Raw genomic sequence first — 22,667 nt, forward strand, 5'->3', positions numbered from 1 at the left:
TCTCGCTCACCTCGTTTCGTTCCATATCCTGTCTTGACGTTTCAATCCATGGTTTCGGGGTAATCCTACCAAGTCAACTCACCTGACGATTCCACTTCAACTAGAGAATGGTAGACATCAGAAAAAGAGACGTGGCAGCAATTGCCCTAATTGTGATCCTTGTCGGCCCTTTCACAATGCTAGCATGGCCAATTAGGCGCTTCCATCGAAAGCTCAACCCCCCAAAGCCACGGTCTACTGTTTCACCACCGGAATTTCCTCGTCGCCCTCTCACTCCTTCACGTACACTTGGAGACGGAAACGGAAACGGGAACAGAAACAGAAACGGCAATGGCCTGAAAGTTAAGCATCCACATACACATGTTCATGCACAACCACAATCCATCCTCTTTCGCAAACTCCCCCCTGAAATCAGAGAAATCGTCTACTTCTATATACTCTCATATCAGTCACCACTTCTAGTCAAGCGCGAAGGTGATCGAGTCTATAGTGAGCGGTATGACTATAAGTATGTCCTGGCACTTCATCCGACCAAGTCTGATAAAGAACGAGAGAGGATACTGCGTCGTCTCAAGAAGGTCCCGAAGCAGACAATTACAGCCTTCCTTACAACCTGTCGAAGAATGTACGTATCGTACCCTGGGTGCGGAGCATAGCGTTTGCTTAAAAGCCCAAACTATAAGCTAACCTCGCTGTAGCTACGCAGAGTCGATAAATATTCTCTGCAAAAGCAACATCCTCCGCTTCCGCCAATTGTCCACACTCAACATACTTCCAAAGTGGATTGTCTCGCACAGACTAAGCACAATCCGAGACATCTACATCGATATACCACCGGATTACGACTCCTCTCCCTCAAGCTCCAACTCTAGTGGCAATCCCAAGATTGATTTCTGGAAACAAACCTGCTCCTATATAGAAACATTTAGCGGTCTCCGCAGATTAACCGTCAATATACCGAATCAGTTCTTTTCAATTGACATGAGCCCTTACCTGGAGCCGCTTGTTCCGCTTGCGGCTACGGGGCCGGAAATTGTGGTGCTTGCGGGGAAGGGGGTGAGATTTAGGAGGGGCTTTGGAATGAAGCCGTCTGATGTTAGAAGTGACGAGTATAAGGATGATGAGGAATGGTTGAGGGGAATGCCGGTCAGGATTGTTAGGGGGAGGTCGATGCCGGGTCCTTGGCCGCAACATATGGGGCCACAATGGTAAGGGCTCAACCGATGGGCCAATCATCGTATCTTCTGGCTAGTAGCAGTGACTTTTTACATCTGGCCAATATTATAGCCAGATATATTCAGGAGGTAGAAGAATGTCACGGGGTAGGAGATTCATCCATGTAGCAGAGATCACCAGCTATCCGTTTGTATGCAAAGCCTTCCTCTCAATGAGACTGTCACGCTTTAAAACTACTGCCAATGGTCTCTGTGCCATACATGACTTTATATTCTTCGCGTAGCCTCTACCCAAGCAACCCGTTAGGACGTCCTGGGCCAATGAGTTGGCATTTGGGTCTGAAGGAGTATTGCGGCGGCACGGCGTGGCTACAGAACGGGGAGAGGGTATGCATGTTAAGGTGGAATTTTAATTCGAGTCCCCTTTGTTACTACATGTGGCCTTGGTCTACACATACGTTCAATCTTACATTACCAGCGCCTACTTTGATGAGAATTGCAAACAGGAATGCTATGGCACATGTAGCTCGTCAGGAAGATTTACGGGATAGTATATCCCCACACATCAGCTTTGCTGGAAAGATACTATAAATGCAAGACATATTATTGATATTGCTTTTGCTGTTCGGTGTGCGGTTCCAGATTTTGGGGTTGTGGGCGATTTGCTAAAGAGTCGGTTTATTTGGAGTAGAATATCATTCAATGTCTGGGATATAGGTCGGAGGGGGTTCCTATTTGCAGAATAGGTAGAACGTGAAGATGAGTCTCTGTGCTTGGAAGACTATTGGGGGGGATACTATAAGCTTGACATATGGTAACAGTTCTACGCAGCTCTTAATCTCGTGGCTTCTAAGCGTACAGAATGTATGTCATATTTCTTGGTACCGATCAGCATAATGCAGAACCGAAAGCAGCAACTTCGCAGGTATGCCAGCTTCAAAGATCCGGGTCATCCTCGTCAAAATAATCAGACCATTGTTTGGGTGGATGGATATCCCAGAGATTACCAATCATAGAATCATCCCCCTGAGGAGAGCCCGTAAATATCACGTCCTTCCTACCAGAACTCCAAGACTCGTCGAACTCAACATTTTCACTCTCAAGCCCCAACATCCCGTGATACTCCAGCTCATCCATAAACACCTCCCAGGCCGGATACAACGTGTGGGCCTTGAGACTGCCATACTTACCACGATATGTTCGTTGTTCTCGCTTATATAGCTCCAGACCCTGCTGATCTCTCCATTTGAGGATATGCACAAGGCGGCGCGCGGGCTTTCCTTCAAAGTTAACGTCTCCATGGAGCCAGCTATGACCGTGGTCTAGGAACCCGCTCATGGGGACTGAGGGGTGAAATTCCGGCTGTATTGATAATCGGCCATAGTACAACGGTGTTGTTTCCTCCAGTCGAGATATCGTTTTTTCGGGGAGGTCGGTAGGGAAATACGTGATAAGAATTTCGTAAAAGAAGCCCGGCCATCGGTGTTGGTCGATTGGCAAGATCGGGCTTTGTGTGCTCAGTAGTTGCAGAGCGGTAGTAGTTAGGGTGTATCTCGTCTTCATCTGGTGTAGTGCGCACAGAAATGGGTGGGCTTTGTCGGATGCTAAGAACTCGATTCGTGATTCGGAGCGATACCACTCTAGTCCCCCGTCAGCATAAGAGAATATATTCTTTGAGGATTTGAGGATCATACCGATAAATATCCAGATCATGTTACTGGTTTCCGGAGGCCGGCCCTTTGTAATGACATTGCAGTTACGAACTCCAGATAGATTCTCCAGAATCGAACCCCATTGCTCGTCGAAGCTGATTTGCCCACCTAGGTCCCTGGATAGCGGCTGTTCGATTGAGATCATGTCAATCACACCATATCCTGTTTCTTCAATATTGAGAATAATAATCGGATTATCTGCAATCTGGCGAGTCGCAGACCTAGTTATGGGCGGCATGATGATATGTAGAGTGGGATGTCAGAACAAATGTCAAGCGGAGGGTGGCCGGCATGAGCGACCTTTAATAGACGCAGTAGCAAGGATCAACATAACTAGGTATGGGTCCGTCCACTCTAAACTAGGCTAATCTCTAGATCGGTGGGTCGCATGTTTCGGAGTCCCTGTGATCTTAGAAAGTTGGAAGTATTGTTCTATCCTGAGTGGACATTGATGTTAAAAGTCTAAGCCATTCCTTTAAACTATATATCTCATAGGGACTACTCTAGAATTTCTTGTGTCATTACCCCAGTTGGCAGATTCTCCAACGGTAGTGCAATCCAGACCAGAAGACTAGGTTCGTGGGGAATTAGGACCTGCTCTTACTTGGTGCTGGATTGCCAACAAATCATTCGTGCAGTAAGCGCCTAAGCATCCACCCCAACAGGAGTTCTTTCTTGTTACTACCAATTTCAACACAAGGCCCCGAGACTGTTAAACTCTTGGCACATAAAATGATATGCCTGACCTCCTAATCGATTGCAACAAGCCTATACCGAACCATGGCACCGCAGTCTCACGGACATCGTGCTTGATATGTACTAGTCTGAAAAGGCTTGCTTAAATACTTTGGTCAAGGACTATTAAGTCATTGTGATCACTAAGAGCAGGATTGCAAATGCCACCTGTGTCTCACTCCTCGACTGGCCCGGTTGCTGTCATAGCTTCAAAATTAGCAGAGGTACATTTCGTCAGGCAGAACTATACTTTCCAACATAACAGCCTAAACAAACCTATAATCTCCCAAATACTTTACAGTTAGGTAAATTTGCTAACCACGGTATTCCAATTACTGGAACAAAGAACCTTAGCCCTTGTTAGTGAGTGATGCTGCTCTAACATATACCTATGTTTGACTGGGGTATTGAGTAGAGCGATGACTCTAGAGGGACCAATCAGGGTACAGGAGGTCTGAGTGAAAGGGACTGAAATATAAGCGGATGGTTTTGCTGAATTTTTGCTTAAATTATTAGAGTATCATGGGACGGTTAAGATTGAGCGTCAGAGCATGATAGTTGATGACTATTGACAGGGCGGAAGCCAGGTTGATTATATATCTGGCATGAGTGATGGTAGCTCTTACCAACTCATGTATCTTTGGAGAGAGGCTTGAGCGGACTTTTCCTGAACGCAAGTATGGCCACAGCGTTTCGAGTACAAGAGAGTTGCATACGGCCACAGACTGGCGCGAATCTTAGCCTCCTTCTTCAATCATTTGAGTGATCAGGTAATCACTTGGCTGGCGCGCGGAAGGCATACTGAAGGTAAGAGACTACGAGGGCTGGAAGGACCTAGGTAGGATTCAAGCTTCTTAGGTATCCTAAGGCTACTTACGTATTGATGTCTGTGCCTGAGGTTTGCCTCTGGCTTAGTATTTCCGGAAAAAATAACTCATAAGTGTCCACCAAGAGTCGCGTCCAGTGTACCGTCGTATCATTCTAAATGCTTGCCACCTTTCCAATAATCAAGTCCATTCTAGACGGGCATCGTTAAGGTATAGAAACGTGTTTGTACTATTTTTAGCGTTAGCTTTGAATGGGGCACAGATCGGCGAAGAAGAGGAGGCTGCATAAATTCCAGAAGCTGTAAGTGGAAGAGCGAATTGCCGCGTGTTTTGACCGCAGTAGAAATAGTATGTGCTCAAGGGTCGGCGTTCAGATAGTGTTTCACGTAAGGCACAGGATCAAACCGCCATACTTCCCATCGAACGCCGTAGTCCAAGCTCTGAACAATTTGTTGCAGGTTATCATAGTTCTACCTATTGCTGGTGGTAATTGCTGGCTTCGAGGTCGTCGTCTGGCATGGTTTCTCGTTGATCCAACAGCTTAGCAGCGAGCGCCAGCAGAAAAGGCTGTGGGAAACGAGCTGAAGTTCGTGCTTCAGACAGCCATTGGCCTATTCCCTGACTCACATAAATATCCACAAGTAGCTCACGAATTGGAGCAGAATCAGTTGTGTTCTTGTACGCATAGACAATCGCGTCTTCACCGGGGGAGAACTGAAACTCCTCTGGTGTGTCGTAGCAGCTTTTTTCGACTATGGCATCGATAATGTCATTCTGGAACGAGGTGTCCATTAACTTGCCACCGAGAACATATGCCTTAACCAGCTTGAGGTACTCGACATCATTTTCGTACGCGTCCGAATCTCCAGAACGAATGGGAAATGTGCCGCAGTAGAGCCAGTGTATGTAGATGGAAAGTATCTTGGACTCATAATCCGGCAGCTCAACCCTACGGTGTGCTGTCCCTTTCCACTCACCCCCCATGACCTTATCGAAGAACGGAGAAGAGGCGCGAATCAATGCTTCGTGGACGCTGAATGTATCTTGGTTGGGGCCCACCACAATCTCGATAGTCCTGCCTTGAATACTTCCGGGTATGAGTACGCTGCAGGATACTATAAACTCAACACTTACTTCACAGCAGTTTTTGGTTCGATCCGCAATGACTCTGTGGCCATGGCTGCCCCTGGCCTGCTATGATTTTTCGCCTTGAGTGAAATGAGTCGAAGGCTAGTGGAGCAGATGAGGCAAAGGTAGGTAATTGATTCCGGGAGACGAGTCTTTGCAGAGTGAGGCTCCTAAGTAGCCACTAGAGAAACACAACTACACAACTACGACTTGTTGCAGAGTGCCTGAGGCAATAAGAGAGTCAGACATCTAGGTGCCTAGTTAACCGCACGTGATTGCTTCATGGATGTTGCTGGCTGGCATTCATTCTACCCACAACAATTTCCCAATCTCAACTCACATCCACCTTCGGGCTCGAGCATAGGAGGTGAGGCTAAGGACATGTTGCTTCAGAGCTTTGAGCATGCTGGAGGCGTAGCAATATGCCTAATCAAGCCTGATCACATTTCGAAATGAACAAGGACTGTGCATTGACACCTCCAAGACCCCAACCCGAGCTGTGGAAAGAGATAACACATTGGATGTGGCAACTCGCCAGTGGCACTTTTATGGCTTGGCGATATCGGACCGTCGGGCTCGGTTCGAAGTGAATACGCTGAGATCGGGCAACACCCTAGAGGCCAGTAACAGGCCGAGGACAAATCACCGCGAGCGAGCTCAATGGCGGACCTGAATACGTCGATATCGAACCTGTTCACGAGACTCTCAGACCTTGATGATTATTATACGATATCTCCGACACTAGGAAGCACGCCAGGCTGATATTGACCGCTAACCTCACCCCGGCCTCGAGAATGAGACATTTCCCAAAGCGGCACGGAACGTCCCCCGTCACGCGGAGGACTCTCAACGCTGGCTAATAACATGGCGCCATCCCTCGCCACTAACGCCTTGACATATCCGGGGTAGCGCATTCTAGACCCTCTCTCGAGAAGCGATTTCGGTCAATGAGACGTTCGGTTGTTTCGGACACCCGGCCCGCAACCCGCATCTCACCCCCGTGGGCTCACTCAGCTGGGGAAGCGATAAGTGCTACTGGGTGGTTTTGTTGGGGTGGATTCGTTAGCGAAATTGCAGAGAGAAACATGTAGTCCAAGCAGTCACGGACATGGGTCGGCCTCACGAGCCATATAAGCTCTGCATCTGCCGCATCCAAGACTCGTTTTCACCAATCTTTCGAGCTCCCAAGTCTTCCAAGTCCTTCCAAGTCGCTTGGCAAGCCGTCGCCGAGAAACTTTACGAAGATGGCCAAAACCGATCACGAGTTCATCGACGAACAGGCCGCTCCCCGAGTGGCCGTCGTCGCCGAGGGTACAGGCAAAACTGCGGCTAATGACGGTGCCCAGGAGAAGGAAGTGCGCAATGTATGGCCATCACCCCATGCTTCCATATATTAATCACATGGAACTAATCGGGGGATTCAGGCCGAACTCTACGCGGCTATCCAGGAATCTAACATCCCTAAATGGAGCAAATCGACTATCCACCTGTACTGTAAGCATGCCCGCCTTTATGTTGATTTTGAGACCATTACTGACTATGCAGGGTGCGTCTTTACTGCTTTCTGCTGCGCCTGTGCGAACGGTTATGATGGCTCTCTCATGGGCTCCATCACTGTCATGCCTCACTTCAAGGCAACCATGGGCAGTCGAAACACCGGCTGGGAGGTCTCCGTCATGACTTCCCTGTACTCTGTGTAAGTCAGCCCGCTATTCGACAGATCAACAGAACCTGACGATACCTCTTTAAAATCTAGTGGCTCTATTCTCACGACACCATTCGCCGCCGCCGTCAGTGACCGCTGGGGTCGCCGCATGGGCATGGTCTGCGGTGCAATCGGCATCATTATCGGCAGTATCATCGCCGCCAGCTCCTACAGCCTCGCCCAGGTCACAGTCGGCCGCTTCGTACTCGGCTCCGGAATCCAGTTTATGACAGTCGCCGCCCCCGCATACTCGATGGAGATTGCTCCACCTCAATGGCGTGGTCGGTGCACCGGTTTCTACAACTGCGGTTGGTTTGGAGGTTCCATCCCCGCAGCCCTAGTCACCTTCGGAACACAATACATCGACAACAACTGGTCCTGGCGTATCCCCTTCATCGGACAATGCGCTGCTTGCATCATTGTTCTCGGCTCCGTCTACTTCATCCCCGAGTCACCACGCTACCTCTTCGCGCAAGGCCGAGAGCAAGAAGCCATCGACTTCCTCGCCAAGTACCACGGCAATGGTAATGCAAACTCGCGCCTCGTGCTCCTCGAAGTCGAGGAAATCCGCGGCAGCATCCACCAGGAACTCCAAGATGGCCGCCTCCCCTGGTGGGACTTCCGCTGCCTCTTCGACACGCACGAGGGCCGCTGGCGGTCCGCGCAGGTTCTCATGATGGGTGTCTTCGGCCAGTTCTCCGGCAACGGCCTTGGCTACTTCAACGCCGTCATCTTCGAGGAGCTCGGTGTTAAGTCCACCGCCCAACAACTCGGCTACAACATCCTCACTGAGGGCCTCAAGGCCATCAGCGCCGGAACCGCCGTCTCACTTACCGATCGGATGCCCCGTCGCAAAGTCCTAGTCTTGGGAACCTTCGGCTGCGCGTTCATGCTCGCAATCAACGGTGCATTGAACCATCGGTTTGGCCTCGATCAGACGAACGTGAGCCTCGGTCAGGCGGCGCTCGCGTTCTACTTCTTGTTCAACGTCGTCAACGCCTTCACGTATACACCCCTGCAGGGTGTTGTCCCCGTTGAAGCCCTAGACACTGTCCGCCGTGCAAAGGGTCTAGCCTTCTACGGCTTCCTGACCGGCTGCCTAGGATTTATCAATACATTCTGCACGCCGCTTGCGAATGAGAACATCGGTCTGAACTACATCTGGGTCTTTGTTGGGTGGGACTGTATTGAGACGGTCTGCTGGTATATTTTCGGGTATGTCGTCCCCCCAATCATTATTCTCTTTTGGTTATAGAATGGGCCGTCGCTAACTATTCCTAGTGTCGAGGCCCAAGGCCGCACCCTCGAAGAACTTTCCTGGGTCTACAAGCAGCCGAATCCCGTCAAGGCTTCGAAGCGCGTCGATAAGGTTGTGCAGCAGGCAGATGGAACGGTCACGGAGAAGATTGTCGAGCACGATGCTTGAGGGGCTGATGTCGGGGCATGTTTTGAAAGGGACGTGTCTGATGCAGGTATCAACGAATTCAACTTGACCCTAATTCTGCCCAGAGAGCGAAAGGACAATAGATGATAGCGATGAAGGGGAATTATTCAAAGATATGTTAATGTTTACTGTTTATAAAGAATGAGTTAGATTTGATCAGAAATCATTTCTCTTTTGGCAGGTATCTCGGTGTCTTCTTTTTGCCAGACCTTATAAGACATACAGTAGAGACTGAGTTCGTTATTCAGCTTCTAGAAGGCAAAAAGAGACTGTAGGTATCCAAAGAATCAAGGAGTCTTAAAAGGTCTCCATAGTAGATTCTCTAGACTGGTGGTCCCACCCAGGTTTATAGTCTTCAGAAAGCTAACTAACTCTGCAGTTCCATGATCCATAATGTTTTAATAAGCTAGCCATACCGCATTTTACAGGCCAAGAAGTTGACTGCACAACACACGTCCACACGTCCACACAATCACGTTGACTGAACATCTGTTGACCTTGATAGCTGGGTAGTACATTCTCAGGAACAGTTCTAGTTCTGTTATAATTCCTCTCATTACTACCACATAATCCACACAGTTCCACCTCAGAAGTAAACCCTCTCACAAGTCCCCTCCATTCCCATGGCCAAGGTAGGTCGCAATCCCAAAATTTATCGTCAACGGGGTTGCAGCAGTAAGCACAGCCGTCCGCGGTGCAGCAGTACTCGTGGGGTATAATGCAACCGCCTTCTATGAAGACACCATGGATGTTAGAACGTGTGGTTGGGAAAATCAAACGGGGATGAGTACGTACTCTGGCGGGGCCCCTGGGAATCTGAACCTAGCTTGGTGTTTTCAACAGCCGTGGGCACGGTGATTTCCACCTGACGCTTGAGATCCGGTTCCGTCTTCGGCTTGTTTGGTGGACTGCGATGCTGCGGAGGAGGCCTGAGATGCAGGCAGCAGGTCCAGCAGTCACCCTGTAGTATGGGATGGATCAGTAAGTGCACAAGACGGCGTTCAGGATAGGAAGGTGCGTACAAGCTGCTTTGCTTCCTGAAGTCAAAGCCAAAGTCAGTTACTGTAACATCTTTAGGAGGGAGCATCTTTAGGGCGAAGACTCACCATGCCCTGTGGACAGGTGGGCTTGTCGTTGAAGCATGAGCGAAGACAGCCCCGGTCCTTGGGCGGCTTGTCATCGCCACCTGCGGTAAAGACAAACATTCCAGGCGTGGCCATGACCAAAACAGGGGAAATCAAAGCTGCAATGGTATGAAGCCAAAGAGAACGCATTGTTGAGATAGCTGAGGCACCTAGCTGTAGGTATAGGTACTTCGAGGTCAGGGAGTCTTGGGTGGCTTCGGGAGGAGAAGGCATGGTGCTTATACTAAGAGCAATCCGATGCTTGAGAAGGTAGATTTGTCAATGATGCTTCGATGAGACAAGATATGTGTTCTGACTGCTTGCCAATTTTGTAGAGCCCGTGGTCCAAGTCCTTCGGTTCAACCCTTCCCCAACGCATGTTGGAAGCATGAGATCAGCTCCCAGTCGACACTACTTGAACTTAAACCTCACAATCCCAGATCATATACCATATCCATACCAAATTCCATTCAATCCGAACCTCGATGCAAAAAGAACTGGCTGTTAGCGGCATTGTCACGCCTCTGTTAGGGTTTTGTTCCAAGTTCCTTAGCTATTTGACTTCAAAGAGCCCACCCAGAACCATTCTAGCCCCTACAGACAAACAAAGCAGTTAGTAGTCCAGTCTCAGCTAGTTGAAAGAATCCTGTGTTCACTGCAATTCGAGTATCAGATAAACAATGCGAACCATATATTGTCTGCAACAGCCAACAAACTCCCGCGTCAAGGTCAACTACTTGAAACGCATCAATCAATAAATAAGACAATGGTATGGATATATGGCTCGTCGCATCATCCAACTCGTTCTTCCTTTCTTCTAACAGAAGATATAAACCCAGATTGAAGCCGTAGAATCTCCCTCCCTCACTCTCATCTCCAACCAGACTCACCTCAGCTGCCTCCCCAGCAGCATTGACCCCAGAGAACAAGACCGTGCTATACTCAATCTCTTCCCTTCTTAGCAGATCCAGTCCTATTCAAAATGTGCCACACACTCGAATACAAACTGATCTACAAGGACTGCACCCAGATGCCGAAGCACGTAGTCGCGAAGCGCAAGGATTACCCCTGCGAGGAGTCCAAGAACCGACCAAACAAGGAACTCTGTGCAGAGCCTGAGACAGCACCCTGGACGTTTGGGAGTTCCAAGGTTCCGGGGCCTTGTTATAAGTGTGCGCAGACTTGTGCTGCGAGGTAAGAGTATAGCGAATTGGGGCTGTGGTTTTGTGAGGGTCTGGGTGAGTGGTTGCATAGCGCCTCATGGGGTTTGGCGTTCTGCATGGCTATGGGATTTAGGCTATAGAGGAGAGGAGAGATTCTTTGGCTGATCTGGAAAGGTTAATATAAAACCATCGCAGGGAGTTTCTTCAATAGGGTACCCACAATAGATCATGATTTTCAAGTTTTTCAAGAACTCCGCTTCCATCACAGTTCGAATCCTGAAGAGTCAGTAAGTAGTTCCGGGGCCCGGAAAGTCCTCTTTCAGATAACTCGCGTTGCGCGATAGAGTATTCCGGCCTACTAATTGGACTAGAAGGGAAAATCCCTTAAGTTCTGCCCATGGCGGAAGTAGAGCCTACAGATTGAATGGCTTGGAGATGTTGGGCGGTCGTAACAGAGAGATTATAAGGCGTTTCGAGATCCAAGAGGATGGATAAAAGGGCAGGCACTCTGGAAGATGTAATGGTGAGCTTTGTAGACCAGAGAAGAAACAAACGCGCAGTCTGGGTGAATGAATGATACGGTATACCTCTTTTTGGCGTTGATAATAGAGTGCTGATAGAGAATCTCAACCATTCAATTGAGTGGGTATGTCGAGGCAAAAAAAAAGAGGGTGAATCGACACCTGTGAGATTCGAACTCTGATCCGTATTAGTGACAGCACGATGTCACACAGTCGGAATAATACATACCACGCTCCCGAAGGAAATGCCTGAACTCGTACGGGTTTGTACATAGCAGGGCATCTGTAATGTATTATTAGACGCTTGTTTGAAAGACTAATTATGTCGGTGTGGCCTACCGCGTTAACCACTCCGCCAAAGTGCCTTGGATGACTAAACTGGCAAACTACAGACTTCTAACAGACTATTTTCACAGAAGCGTTGACTTGCTATAGCCATTAGTCTCTAGCCGAACTGCTCCAACTTAGGAAATGATCAGTAATCATACAGGTATTCAATGGACAGCGATTTCCTCATCAATTGCACCTAATGTTTGCCTTCTTTACTGCGGTCTTTGGAGGTAAAGAAGCTGTGACTACTTCCGCATTGGCCTGTCAATGTGGGACAAAACACCAGGCCTAAGTGTAAGATAGTCTTCTATGCATTATCTGCTTCGAACATGTCCTCAGATAGCACGAGCAAAGGCATATGCGCCCAAGTTCTACTACGAAGCTGTAAGCATACTATCTGATCATTAGAGTATACTGTTAGCTGTGAGAGAGCGTTTTCGAGAAGAGTTTCTTCCTTACTTCTCATTTCCGAACTAACGGCATATTGTCTATTGTTCATCGAGCAGCCAGCCCGCTATACACTGGCTGGATTCTGCGTCTTAGCCAGTGGAGCCCCAGAAATTGTAGTCTAAGCTGCCAATCTTTTATTTCAAAGTCCTCATTCCCATGGTTTCCGACGCGGCTGGGTAGAATCGGCCTTCAGTAAAACCGGCTGATATAAACCTGACGGCTAGCTATCCCTCCACTAGTTGACTCCTCATTGGGGTTTCAAGAATCTTGACGGGAATAAGCCACTAATTCAGTAATATCAGTAGTGGATAATGAAATCTTCATGATTAGTGCAAGGGGAAGGTCGATGCAATGTTGTTTGTAGTATTACTACTATACTAACCACCGTGCAATAGTCAATCACATGACTCCGCGTCGAAGTCCGCGAGATTCAGGCACCAAGGCCCCGAGCCAACTCCACCTCCCCCCCACGCGCAGGATAACAATTGACCATCTCCCTCTACCCGCTCGATTTTACCCCATCAAGCCTTCTCTACGACACGCGCCGTCAACTATATTCTGCGTTGATATGCGAAAATGAACCGACTCCCTCCCTGGGTCTCATGGCATGGCAACAACAAATGACACCACCAGAGCGACCACAATCAGGAGCAATCATGGATCACTACAGATCTACCCAGCCTTCTGCTTCAGGGCATCGCCGACGAACTTTGCCTGGGTGAAGATGGGGATAACGGATATTCATCGGTTGGAGAAGAGGAGTGAGTTTGGTGGTATGCTTCCCTCTCTTCCCCATTCTTCAAAGTTTTGGTCTTTCTTTGTTTGATATCCGGCTAGCGTCGGGCGTATCTATTTTTTTCGCCCTTTAGAAAGTCGCAAACAGGTAGACGGCCAGGTGCTAATAAACTGTACGTACAGACCAAGGCCTCTTCTTCTACAAAAACCATCCCATCCGCTTCGTCAGCGTCCTCGGCCTCATTATATCTCGCATCGACGTCCCACGGCGAACGATAATATCGCTTGACGATAGCACCGGGGCTACAATTGATGTCGTTATACTGAAGAAGGAGGATTCCGCTGCTGCCGCACCCGCGAAGGCACCTGCCGCCAACAACGACAGCCAAGGCACCAAACATGACAAGGAAACGCATCAGTCCGCCACAACATCCACCCCCATATCCATAGCCCCTCTCATTCCCGGGAAAATGGTGCAAATCAAAGGCACGTTGTCGACTTTCCGCTCCACAATCCAAATTCAGCTCGAAAGATTCTTCAGTGTACTCGACACAAACGCCGAAATGCGTTTCGTGGAAGCCCGCGATCGGTTATTTGTGGAGGTTCTCTCTATACCTTGGCACTTGGATGACGGGGAGATCCAGAAATTGCAGATTGACGCAGATGAGGAGGAAAGGGGAATTGAGGTGGAGCAGGTTAGGTCCCGGGAGAGGGGAAGACGGCGGGCGGAGAAGGAGGAGAAAGATCGGAGGCGGATTGAGAAAAGGTGGGATAAGGAAGAGAAGATGCGGGAGAGGGAGACGGAGGTTGTGAGGGAGGTAGGGAAAGAGTTCATGAGAAATCTACAAATGAAGAGGGAGAGGGCCTGGTGAGCTTATCGTGGAAAGCAATTATATATTTTGATAGTGTCACATGTATTGACTGTATAGATAAAGCACAAGATGATATACAAGACAACGAGCGACGATGAACCTGATGATAATGATGATGACAATGAACAAATAGCATGGTATAGCATGGATATCAGTCGTTTCTCGTAAATCGTTAGTCAAAAGCAACGCTATTGCGTCCGAAAATGTCAGTCGACAGAACAGAGCTTCAACTCAAAACATGTGCAGAAAAAAGAAAGAGATTGGCGACTTAGATGTACAGGTAGATGGCAAGCGACGTTTCTCCAATCCCATTCATTATCCAACCAGGTAAGCAATCACCTGTAACTCTTGTAATCATATCCCGACCCGGACGAGCCACCACCTTGTCCACCAAGCAATCCACGGTAGTAATCTTCTTCGCCGGCCCAGCTAGATCGTGACGGAAGAGCATCGTGGTACTTGCTCTTCTCGCGCTCTTTGTCCCGCTCACGCTCGCGGAGCTGCTCGTAGAGTCTCTGGTCTTCGGCGCCTGGGTCAGTCTCACGGTACCGCTCTAGGAGATCGCTTGGCATCGTGGTGGAAGATGGCGGGTTATAGTAGTACTCTCCGTTTGATGTTGAGCCAGGGTTCCGCGAGCCGTCTATAAGGTCGCTTTCAGAGTGCCTGTATTCGTGACCTGGATGGAGCCCGCGCGATTGGCTTCTTGGGCGGGTCGATGCACCTGTTCTCGAACGGTCGGGCCCTGCAGATCCGCTGCGGTAAGGAGGAGAGTCAGAGCGGCGAGTCGCTGCAGGTCGTGCCTCGTTGATGCCAGAGCTTGTGGAGAATGAGTTTGCGTGTCGGTGAGTTGGGGTATCCGGTCCGTCGTAGACCTTTCCTCCTCCGACTTGTGCCGTGTAGGGTTTCCGTTTGCGCTCAATGGCGGGAGGAGATTGCTCTTCGTCCTCGTCGTCGACGACAGCTGATGTTGACGTGGAGTATGGCTTCCGGTCTCGTTCGCTCGTTGAGTGATTGAAATCTGCAGCAGAAACGCTCGGGCTCGCGTTTGTCCTGTGACGCTGGGCGGCGACCTTCTGGATTTCTTCTTCGGTGATCGGTGGCAGGTCTACCCCGCAATGCTTCATGATATACTGGTCAAGCTCTTCGCGTAAACGGAGGTTAGGGGTCTCCGGAAATAGTCGTCGAGGAATTTCTTTCGGGAACCGTTCTTTCCTGTTATCCGGATTGCTGATTGGCATGTTCAGAACGGCTTTCTGCAACCGCTCATATTCTTTTTCTGGGTGTGCTTGTATCATCATTGTAGCCCAGATCTCAAAGCCCTTGGGAGTTAAGCCAGGAATGTCGGGTCGTTCATTCAATTTAGCCTGAACAAGATGATGTTCTGCTTCGATCTCCCGGAACAGCCTTGAGATCGATGAGGTGCGATCGTCGAAGATATCTATTGCCGGGTTAGCAGAGTAAAGATACCCGGCCAAGTTAACGTACCTTGCCATGGATAAGGATCAGATGAGACTTCAGTGTCAGCATAGAACTTTTGCAGCTTCTCCGGAACCACAACCAGCGTATTACTGGGAGGGTAGTTCTCGATCTACCAAAGTTAGCACGATATCCAATGAACAATCTGGCCAATTTACCAAGTGCGTAGCAACTCCCCGCAATAACTGTCCCAGTCTCTCCGTCGGCTTCCCCTCGTCAAACAATTTCCCCCATATTTTCTCCAGAGTCGTCGGAAATGTGTCGTTTCTCTGTGGCTTCGGACGAGAGTCAGCCCCCCGGCTGTTTTCGCTAAACTGACTAGCAGGCGACTCCCTCCTCTCCTGGGGAGGAGTTGGGCTCAATCTGGAGTGTATGTAGGAACCCGCTGAGTACTCCTGTTGTGAAGGTGGCGCTTGGAATGAAACGGAGGGCGGCGGAGGTGTACCGTGCGATATGATCGGCGTATGCGGCAGATTAGGTTCCTGATATGGTTGCGGCGACGCCCATTGCGGCGGAGGTTGTGGCGGTTGGGAGGGCGGTTGGCTGTGCACTGGGCTATTGAGACCGGCGGCTCCAAGTTGCTGGATCACGTTTGCCGTAATCTGCGCCACGAGCTCTGGTGATACATAGGACGACGGTGCACTGTTCCCGACCGCTGAAGTGACGGCCTCGTTTATCCTGCCTGCCTGTGGCGGAGGTGGAGGGGGCCAGGAGGTTTGCTCGCGGGGTGGTTCGGGATAGTACCCCTGAGGCGGGGCAGAGTGAGGGGGAGGGACCTGCGGCTGGGGCATATTGAGCTGCTCAGTCGCTGGTTGATACGGGTATGGAGGCTCATAAGACGAATGGTTCTCTGGCACATTCATGTCTGGCTGGCCGTAGGGGTTCGAATGCTGGTAACCATCGTAAGCCATCAGGACTACTTATATCCCGATCAGTTGATGACCATGCAACGTCGGTCTATAAGATAAAGTAGCGAAGCAATAGGAATGAATCAATGACAATAGAGGGACCAGAAAGAGTTTGTTGTACGCTGGAAGGCTTTTGTGAGCAAGGACAAGAAGCGCACAAAGCAGTCAAGGCAATGAGGGGCAGCAGGCGAAGCGATGAGCTGTGCGTGTGACGGAAGGTCTTTCAAATCGCGCGGATATGTCTTAATCGTGCAGCTGGTAGAACAAAGGATGAAGAAAAAAGCAAGCGACCAAGGATCAGCAGCTGCAGTAAGGCATGAAAGAGGAATTTGAAGTGGTCGGTTCTTTCAGCCGCGACCGTTGGGATGCAGAAGAGAGGGTCAGTCTCATGTCATACGTCACTCACGCCCGCCTGAAACAGTCTAAGATGAGATCGGTGGCGACGATCATCCTCCTCCGGGCACTTCGTTGTCCAGCACTACTAGAGAATAGGAAAGAATTCAATGATTGGAATACCAAAGACCTAGAGAATCGTTTGCTATCTTGACCAAGTACAGAAATGCGTCTGCTGGGTCAGGCACGCAGAAACCATGGTTCACTGTATTCCACCGCTGATAGCCGCTGATGGCATCTTGTTCAGATGAACTCGGTGGGGTCACTATCTTCGTCCTCTTCATCGGATTCAACGACACGCTTGGGGACGGCGGTTGGAGTGTGAGTAGGGGTGGTGGTAGGCGCCTCGGGTTTGTAAGCCTGTTCACAGTTAGCAAGGCTGCTCCAGCTCTTCTGTCCTCGAACACCTACTCTCACTTTGGCAAACTTGCTGTCCGTATCGGAGCGCACACTGGCGGCCATCTTTGGAGTCTTGACGCCGTACTTCTCCCATCCAGAGTGAACCGATTTGGTGCTTCCCGCAGTCTGAATCGCCTGGCTATTCGAGATGAAGCTGCCCAGGTTAGGTCCTTGAGTGCTAGAGTTTGCATCGTTTCGATTAGGCTCTATCCACAGTCCTCCATCGAGCGGAACATTGCGCTCGGTGAAGGTGCCGTTGGTGTGAGTGCCAGTCAGGGTGAGTCGTCTGGTTGATTCAGCCAGGGAGCTACCAACGTCCTTGCAGAAGTGTCAGTATAAGTCCCCCTCAAACAGTCAAGAGTTAGTCAAGGATTACCGAGATAGTTCCCTTCGTGCTCGAGATGTCTCCATCGGTAATAAGCTTGTTCTCATCAACGATCGGTTCTGTCTCCCTGTAGCCCTGAACACAGCTCAGGCAACGCTGGTGAGAACAATATGTGTTAGCTCAGAATCAACCAGGGGAGATGTAATTCCGTACAGCATTCTCAAGTTCTTTGCGCTGCGCGTTTGCAAACTCCGTGGTGGGCTTTGTGATCTCGCAGATACGGCAGGTGAGCTCAGTGGTTTGACCTCCGGTACAATGGCGACAGGACGCGAGGCCAAGGCCGAAGGCTCCCGGTCCGTCTACCACATAAGCGTTGCGAACGATGTCCAACTGTGTATTCGAGTACGAATGGCTTGTGAGGCGATACTTGCCGCAGGTCTTGCAGCGGAGTCTGGTTGCTGTTAGCCAGATTGTACTGTGTTCAGTTGGAACACGAGGCTTCCTCACTTGTCGGGAATGGGAGCGCTCTCGAGCCTATAGGAGATGATGTTGTTAGCTTCGGCGTGAAGAAATATGGTATGGGACTGTTATCACTTACTGTCTTCTAATTGACTCGCTCCAGCCGCCAGCGTAAGCGCTTCTGGTACCAACTTTCTTGGGTGCCATAATTCCTATCAGTTATGATGATGATAGAAGCAGAGCAGACTGATTTGCCTCGAGGAGTCGATGACGACGAAATCCTTCCTTTTGTACTGCAGGGAGTGCCCGTGCTTCACTCACAGGCTGCTTTCAAAGGTCAGAAAGCACACTGCTTTGCAGTGAATAAGAGCAGAAACGAGACTAAGAAAACCACGACGCTTGATGAATGGCAGCTTGTTTGAGGATAGGCAGAAGCAGAGACAACTTGCAGAAGAGAACTGAAGAGGAAGGAGAGTTGGGAAGGATTAGAAAGGTGGTTTGCAAACGGCGGGGGATGAAGTAGGTAAGTGAAGAGGACAACACCACAAGACCCAAAGAGAATGAGCCCGCTTCTCAGATGCATGTCTCGGCCTCTGAGACATAGGATAAAGGAGTTCTTCACTCACCACCTCGAGCTCAGTCGGAGTGTTACTTAAGATTCACTTCAGAGGCTTGAATTGGTCGAACTGAAGCTTTAGTAAAACTTCACTTCAGATGTGCATCCTATACTCTGGTTCTTTGCCGTTTCTCTTTTCTAGGCTCTCGCAGGCCCTAGTAATGAATTTAGATCCATTGATACCCATTCTTTCTGTATTAGGTCAACGATGTTTTTATGGTGGTTCAGATCCTTGACTTGCCCTGAGATATATATCCTCACAACAACCGATTGTCACCCCACTTTGACCTTACACCATACATAACCAACTCTATGGAGTGAGAGTTGACACCTAGGGTAGTAGGTGGCACCAACACAAGAAATAGCTCACGAGTACTACCTAGATTGATTTTAGAAAACGGCGTGCAATGAAGCCCATCAATTTACTACACCCAAGAAGCATCAGAGGGGTTGCCAGAGATGATGACGTAGTGTAAATAATGCGTCCAGTAGGTACCTACCTAGGAGGTAGACTAGTAGGTACTACAGAGTCCTTCAAAGAGATGTACTTACTACCTAACTAACTTAAGTTAATTTTTCTCTGATAGCAACAGCACAGCGCAAATATAAGGTCGCGATCACAGATCTCTCTGCTGACCCATTCTGAGGAGAGCACCCCGTACTGTACACCTTGAGATTCTGGACGGCGCTTGACATAATGTCAAAGAGACAAAGAAAATTGCAGATCCACCATGCAGCGACTCCATCCTCTGCACTGTGCACTGTGCACTGTGCACCCCTGGGCGAGACCCCTATCGAGCGGGAGGATGCAGCAGCTGCTCGCTTGCGGCCCTAATCCTCAATTCTACTCCTGCAGGAAAATTGATCGATTATCCAGCAATAGGATTCATTTACAACGCCAAGTGGCATTGATGAGACAGAATTTGAGCTGTGTCGTCAGTTGATTCAATAGTTATCATCCATTTACGGTGTCCCTTGCAAGTAAATTTGGACAGAAACTAACCTCGCAAGGTTTACACGGCACCTAAATCTAATCCCTGTCGCCGCCGTTGCGGTAGTCGGCCGTTGAGGATAATAATAATATGGGAACACGTTGCGAGCTTGCTCGCAGCAAACGGCGTGGTGATCTTTTGCTGTCGGGACGGGAGGAATGAACGGTGCTGTCACCAGGTACCAATAATGATGCAGGTGACAGTCCCACGCCGCGGGAAAGAGAGATTGCTATCATCGACATCACTTGAATCATCCGCTCGGATGGAGTCTCCTTTTCCCACCCCATCATAGCCGGTCGATTACCGGAAGATTCCCAATCCCAGCAATCTGGGATGCCGCATCCTTCTGTTGAAAACCTGCCCCCTGAGTCCTTCTGGAAGACCCAAGGGATTCGACGGACCCATCCGCCAAGGACCACAAAGAACGCCGTTCTGGTTATTCATGAAATTATCGGCATAGAGAGTCCACAGAGGGGTCAGATGGTGATTTTCACTCACTCCAGAGTCCAGACGGTTGCTTCGCCCACGCGGTGGTGCGGCTTCCCAAGGGGGCAATAGCAGCCAACAATCATGGAGGACGGATTCGCGGAAGCGCTAACTGGGACGGGCCTGCGCCGAGTGGGGTGCCATCCGCATTCCCCGGGCGACTGGTGCAATCTACTGGCTCACGAAATCCCATTTCATACCAATAATGATTCCTCCGCTCATTATTATTACCAGGTCACCAACCACTGTGCCAGCCTGGCGGGACCTCAAGGCCAAATCTGAACTGCCAAATCACCGACCGGTGGGCGGGTTAGCCCCCGTCACCGTCGCCCAGGAGTCAGGACTCAGGACTCGGGAGCCTGAAGGAGCCTGGAGGAGGTGAATAATGGCCTAGGAGCCTGGAGGCAAGCTGTTGGGCCGACAAAGTCCGCCACGGCAAATCATATTGAGGGAGCTCTCGCTGTGCTGGTGCCCGACGGTCAAAAAACTCTCCACTCTTATTGGAGGACGGTGCTCGTTTTTAATTGATTAATGCAATTTGGAATGCTGGTTGTGTACGAGAATTTGGTTCTCTTCAGGAACACCCGACGCTAAACGCAAATAAGGATCACGCCGGTTGGGAAGAGTTTGGTACAGGCGAACATCACCCGGGCAATATCCTACTTTGACCTCCAAATTCACAGCTTCCGCGCCACTAATGGCTACTCGAGAGACCATCGGTGGCAACAGAAAGGTATAACCTATGTCTGTTCTCTGTTGAAACTGCCGTTTTTGCTTTTTCCGGGGGCTAATTTCCATCGTCGATCATCAGATTACCTCAAGTACCGAGCAACGTAACCAAGGTACCACGACAATCAGACACTGAACGGGTCCTGCACCCTTTGAATGCTGAAAGAACGCGAGAAGTCAAAGCAGAGCTCGGAGGGGTCAAGAGGAGATGTGCCCCTCTTTCCCTGGCAACACTGAACACGCAACCATAATCCATGTCAGTGGGGGCTGGGTACCATCACACAGTCGACCTAGAGGGCTAAAAACCAGCTTGATCAGAGCTGCTGCTTTTGCCGCCTGCTAGGGTCTTAGTTATGAGGCGCTGCTCTGAAGATACAGCATGTATGCATTGATCAGGCGATAGTTTGCTTTACAAGATCACAATACTTGGTGCATCTTTTAATGCATGAAAGGCCAATGCTTTGCATTGGACTGCATTTGAAGCGCCTATCTCGACTGATAATCGTACAGTAATGTCAATCATATTGAGGAGCTGACAGGATTCACAGGAGTGCCTTTCCTCTGGATCAGATCCATACGGTACAGGCCCTACAGGGTGCACAGACTACTTTCGAGAGTATAGGTCACATCTTCCCTCTTTTCATTGTTCTTGAAGAAAGTACTTTACACGCACGCCGGATCATCATGCAACTTTCTTTTCTTTTCTTTCCATTTTTCTTTTTTGGGAATCTCCTTTGCAACCCCGCCGAAGCTCAATCGCCATACTCCGTACGGAGCAAGCAGCCGTCTGACTCTTTGAGAGTCTGAGTAATGCAATCGGAACCAGCCACTCGATCTTGTGCGATTATCGCGGGTCTAGCGTCTCTGACTCGCACAGCAGATGCTAGCTTATTCACAGTGTCAGTCCTGATGCAGATAGCATGCATGAACTGTACTGATCCACCGAGCAGAGTTGGTATTGGTAATAATGGTTATCTCAATCCTGGAGAGGGGAAAGCACAGGCACCATCCGTGGAAAAATAATGTACAGTATGCAGTGGTACACATGTCATACTGCCAGTGTTGCGCGCGCTGACTCTGTGGACTTGTCTAATGATCATTCGAGGTCTGGCCCAAGTGGACCTGACTAGGCTCACTAGTAAGTAAGACAGGGCTTTGGCTTGAGCCTTGAACTGTTAAGTCACAAGTGTGAACCTGTTAAGCCATGCCCATATTGATGATGGAATTAAACCAAATTGGACTTTGAAAACTCTGCCCACAATCAGAAATTGAGATATTTTCCGGTCCCCCCTCACTTCACTCAGTGTACGATTACGCTTCTATAGAGAGGCGTGGTACGGTTCAAGTTATAGGTCAAGACTCAAGTCAAGAATCAGCACCAATCTTCCCAGGAATTGAGCTGAAGCTCCAGCTGCTCCATCATAATGATGTCGAACGCTAGCTCCCCTCTTTTTTCTTCCCCATGGGACTTTATTCCGGTCAAGAAATGTGATGGGATGGCGACACTAAGCTCCAAGCTTGAAATTGAGGTAAAACGCGTGCTGTATCAGAAGTAATTTCTGAAATTTCGGTTAAGAGGAACAAAGAAATCCTCCCAGGCTCCCACTGGGTTAGCGGCAAGGGGATCGCGAGGAGCCGGAGGACCTCAGTCTGGAGTGTAATGAGTTGGAGATGGGGAGAAGTGCAGTGATGCCCCTCAAGAGTCAAGACTCTAGTTATGAGAGATCACTGATCATCAAAGGATTCAAGCTGTCTCCGTACTCCGTACTTATGCTTCCATCACACAGTTGGAGAGGGTTTGGCTCAAGCTCTGGATACGGTAATTCAGAAACAAACTCCTTTTCTTTCCATGGGCGGTTGTGGAGCTTTCCAACCCTGCCCCCAAACATTGTGCTGAGCCTTTCTTATTTTTAGCATTGTTATTGGAACTTCAGGCGCTATCCCTTCATCATCATCATCATCG

The 22,667-nt window shown here is 49.5% G+C and overlaps 10 protein-coding genes across 10 annotated transcripts; 3 read left to right on the forward strand and 7 right to left on the reverse strand.

Moving 5' to 3' along the window:
* The first annotated feature begins 35 nt into the window (after positions 1–35).
* On the forward strand, positions 36–1,316 carry BJY04DRAFT_194285 (uncharacterized protein). The gene is made up of 2 exons (XM_073712041.1): positions 36–625; positions 699–1,316. Exons 1-2 carry the CDS (start codon positions 108–110, stop codon positions 1,210–1,212), a joined length of 1,032 nt encoding a protein of 343 aa, XP_073568935.1. The 5' UTR covers positions 36–107; the 3' UTR covers positions 1,213–1,316.
* Positions 1,317–2,043: 727 nt separating this feature from the next.
* BJY04DRAFT_194287 (uncharacterized protein) lies at positions 2,044–3,144 on the reverse strand. Its single transcript, XM_073712042.1, has 2 exons — positions 2,870–3,144; positions 2,044–2,815 (listed from the first exon to the last, which is right to left on the reverse strand). The coding sequence occupies exons 1-2, from the start codon at positions 3,123–3,125 to the stop codon at positions 2,112–2,114; spliced, it is 960 nt and encodes a 319-aa protein (XP_073568936.1). The 5' UTR covers positions 3,126–3,144; the 3' UTR covers positions 2,044–2,111.
* A 1,779-nt stretch (positions 3,145–4,923) lies between these two features.
* BJY04DRAFT_220488 (BTB/POZ domain-containing protein) lies at positions 4,924–5,627 on the reverse strand (the record flags this gene model as incomplete). The annotated part of the gene is made up of 2 exons (XM_073716885.1): positions 4,924–5,536; positions 5,584–5,627. The coding sequence occupies 2 exons, from the start codon at positions 5,625–5,627 to the stop codon at positions 4,924–4,926; spliced, it is 657 nt and encodes a 218-aa protein (XP_073568937.1).
* A 1,029-nt stretch (positions 5,628–6,656) lies between these two features.
* Positions 6,657–9,105, forward strand: BJY04DRAFT_102629 (general substrate transporter). The gene is made up of 5 exons (XM_073707953.1): positions 6,657–6,941; positions 7,002–7,071; positions 7,123–7,273; positions 7,334–8,497; positions 8,564–9,105. The coding sequence occupies exons 1-5, from the start codon at positions 6,822–6,824 to the stop codon at positions 8,706–8,708; spliced, it is 1,650 nt and encodes a 549-aa protein (XP_073568938.1). The 5' UTR covers positions 6,657–6,821; the 3' UTR covers positions 8,709–9,105.
* Positions 9,106–9,477: 372 nt separating this feature from the next.
* BJY04DRAFT_220490 (uncharacterized protein) lies at positions 9,478–10,084 on the reverse strand (the record flags this gene model as incomplete). The annotated part of the gene is made up of 3 exons (XM_073716886.1): positions 9,478–9,687; positions 9,749–9,763; positions 9,833–10,084. The coding sequence occupies 3 exons, from the start codon at positions 10,082–10,084 to the stop codon at positions 9,478–9,480; spliced, it is 477 nt and encodes a 158-aa protein (XP_073568939.1).
* A 286-nt stretch (positions 10,085–10,370) lies between these two features.
* Positions 10,371–11,700, reverse strand: BJY04DRAFT_194297 (uncharacterized protein). Its single transcript, XM_073712043.1, has 2 exons — positions 11,234–11,700; positions 10,371–11,179 (listed from the first exon to the last, which is right to left on the reverse strand). The coding sequence occupies exon 2, from the start codon at positions 11,110–11,112 to the stop codon at positions 10,828–10,830; it is 285 nt and encodes a 94-aa protein (XP_073568940.1). The 5' UTR covers positions 11,113–11,179; positions 11,234–11,700; the 3' UTR covers positions 10,371–10,827.
* On the reverse strand, positions 11,282–11,895 carry BJY04DRAFT_102659 (uncharacterized protein). The gene is made up of 2 exons (XM_073707954.1): positions 11,764–11,895; positions 11,282–11,712 (listed from the first exon to the last, which is right to left on the reverse strand). Exons 1-2 carry the CDS (start codon positions 11,815–11,817, stop codon positions 11,398–11,400), a joined length of 369 nt encoding a protein of 122 aa, XP_073568941.1. The 5' UTR covers positions 11,818–11,895; the 3' UTR covers positions 11,282–11,397.
* An 805-nt stretch (positions 11,896–12,700) lies between these two features.
* Positions 12,701–14,089, forward strand: BJY04DRAFT_102678 (OB-fold domain-containing protein). Its single transcript, XM_073707955.1, has 2 exons — positions 12,701–13,087; positions 13,233–14,089. Exons 1-2 carry the CDS (start codon positions 12,922–12,924, stop codon positions 13,919–13,921), a joined length of 855 nt encoding a protein of 284 aa, XP_073568942.1. The 5' UTR covers positions 12,701–12,921; the 3' UTR covers positions 13,922–14,089.
* BJY04DRAFT_103204 (uncharacterized protein) lies at positions 14,089–16,618 on the reverse strand. The gene is made up of 3 exons (XM_073707965.1): positions 15,556–16,618; positions 15,407–15,509; positions 14,089–15,359 (listed from the first exon to the last, which is right to left on the reverse strand). The coding sequence occupies exons 1-3, from the start codon at positions 16,306–16,308 to the stop codon at positions 14,257–14,259; spliced, it is 1,959 nt and encodes a 652-aa protein (XP_073568943.1). The 5' UTR covers positions 16,309–16,618; the 3' UTR covers positions 14,089–14,256.
* Positions 16,619–16,708: 90 nt separating this feature from the next.
* Positions 16,709–18,686, reverse strand: BJY04DRAFT_194305 (uncharacterized protein). The gene is made up of 7 exons (XM_073712044.1): positions 18,508–18,686; positions 18,021–18,339; positions 17,930–17,956; positions 17,636–17,873; positions 17,474–17,578; positions 17,110–17,415; positions 16,709–17,058 (listed from the first exon to the last, which is right to left on the reverse strand). Exons 2-7 carry the CDS (start codon positions 18,086–18,088, stop codon positions 16,942–16,944), a joined length of 861 nt encoding a protein of 286 aa, XP_073568944.1. The 5' UTR covers positions 18,089–18,339; positions 18,508–18,686; the 3' UTR covers positions 16,709–16,941.
* Between the last annotated feature and the right edge of the window lie 3,981 nt (positions 18,687–22,667).

Source organism: Aspergillus karnatakaensis (assembly GCF_047715665.1).
Source record: "Aspergillus karnatakaensis strain CBS 102800 unplaced genomic scaffold BJY04scaffold_40, whole genome shotgun sequence".
Classification (NCBI taxonomy): domain Eukaryota; kingdom Fungi; phylum Ascomycota; class Eurotiomycetes; order Eurotiales; family Aspergillaceae; genus Aspergillus; species Aspergillus karnatakaensis.

Bases quoted from the DNA above. Each gene is read 5' to 3' on its own strand.
- BJY04DRAFT_194285 (XM_073712041.1), top strand. From the start codon at position 108: ATGGTAGACATCAGAAAAAGAGACGTGGCAGCAATTGCCCTAATTGTG. The intron at 626-698 runs GTACGTATCGTA...ACCTCGCTGTAG, and splicing joins CTTACAACCTGTCGAAGAAT to CTACGCAGAGTCGATAAATA.
- BJY04DRAFT_194287 (XM_073712042.1), bottom strand. From the start codon at position 3,125: ATGCCGCCCATAACTAGGTCTGCGACTCGCCAGATTGCAGATAATCCG. The intron at 2,816-2,869 runs GTATGATCCTCA...ACGGGGGACTAG, and splicing joins CATGATCTGGATATTTATCG to AGTGGTATCGCTCCGAATCA.
- BJY04DRAFT_102629 (XM_073707953.1), top strand. From the start codon at position 6,822: ATGGCCAAAACCGATCACGAGTTCATCGACGAACAGGCCGCTCCCCGA. The intron at 7,072-7,122 runs GTAAGCATGCCC...CTGACTATGCAG, and splicing joins ATCGACTATCCACCTGTACT to GGTGCGTCTTTACTGCTTTC. The intron at 8,498-8,563 runs GTATGTCGTCCC...AACTATTCCTAG, and splicing joins GTCTGCTGGTATATTTTCGG to TGTCGAGGCCCAAGGCCGCA.
- BJY04DRAFT_194297 (XM_073712043.1), bottom strand. From the start codon at position 11,112: ATGAGGCGCTATGCAACCACTCACCCAGACCCTCACAAAACCACAGCC.
- BJY04DRAFT_102659 (XM_073707954.1), bottom strand. From the start codon at position 11,817: ATGCCCTGCTATGTACAAACCCGTACGAGTTCAGGCATTTCCTTCGGG. The intron at 11,713-11,763 runs GTATGTATTATT...AATACGGATCAG, and splicing joins GCATTTCCTTCGGGAGCGTG to AGTTCGAATCTCACAGGTGT.
- BJY04DRAFT_102678 (XM_073707955.1), top strand. From the start codon at position 12,922: ATGGCAACAACAAATGACACCACCAGAGCGACCACAATCAGGAGCAAT. The intron at 13,088-13,232 runs GTATGCTTCCCT...CTGTACGTACAG, and splicing joins GAAGAGGAGTGAGTTTGGTG to ACCAAGGCCTCTTCTTCTAC.
- BJY04DRAFT_103204 (XM_073707965.1), bottom strand. From the start codon at position 16,308: ATGGCTTACGATGGTTACCAGCATTCGAACCCCTACGGCCAGCCAGAC. The intron at 15,510-15,555 runs GTAAATTGGCCA...TAACTTTGGTAG, and splicing joins GGGGAGTTGCTACGCACTTG to ATCGAGAACTACCCTCCCAG. The intron at 15,360-15,406 runs GTACGTTAACTT...ACCCGGCAATAG, and splicing joins TGATCCTTATCCATGGCAAG to ATATCTTCGACGATCGCACC.
- BJY04DRAFT_194305 (XM_073712044.1), bottom strand. From the start codon at position 18,088: ATGGCACCCAAGAAAGTTGGTACCAGAAGCGCTTACGCTGGCGGCTGG. The intron at 17,874-17,929 runs GTGAGGAAGCCT...AACAGCAACCAG, and splicing joins AGCGCTCCCATTCCCGACAA to ACTCCGCTGCAAGACCTGCG. The intron at 17,579-17,635 runs GTACGGAATTAC...TGTTCTCACCAG, and splicing joins GCAAAGAACTTGAGAATGCT to CGTTGCCTGAGCTGTGTTCA.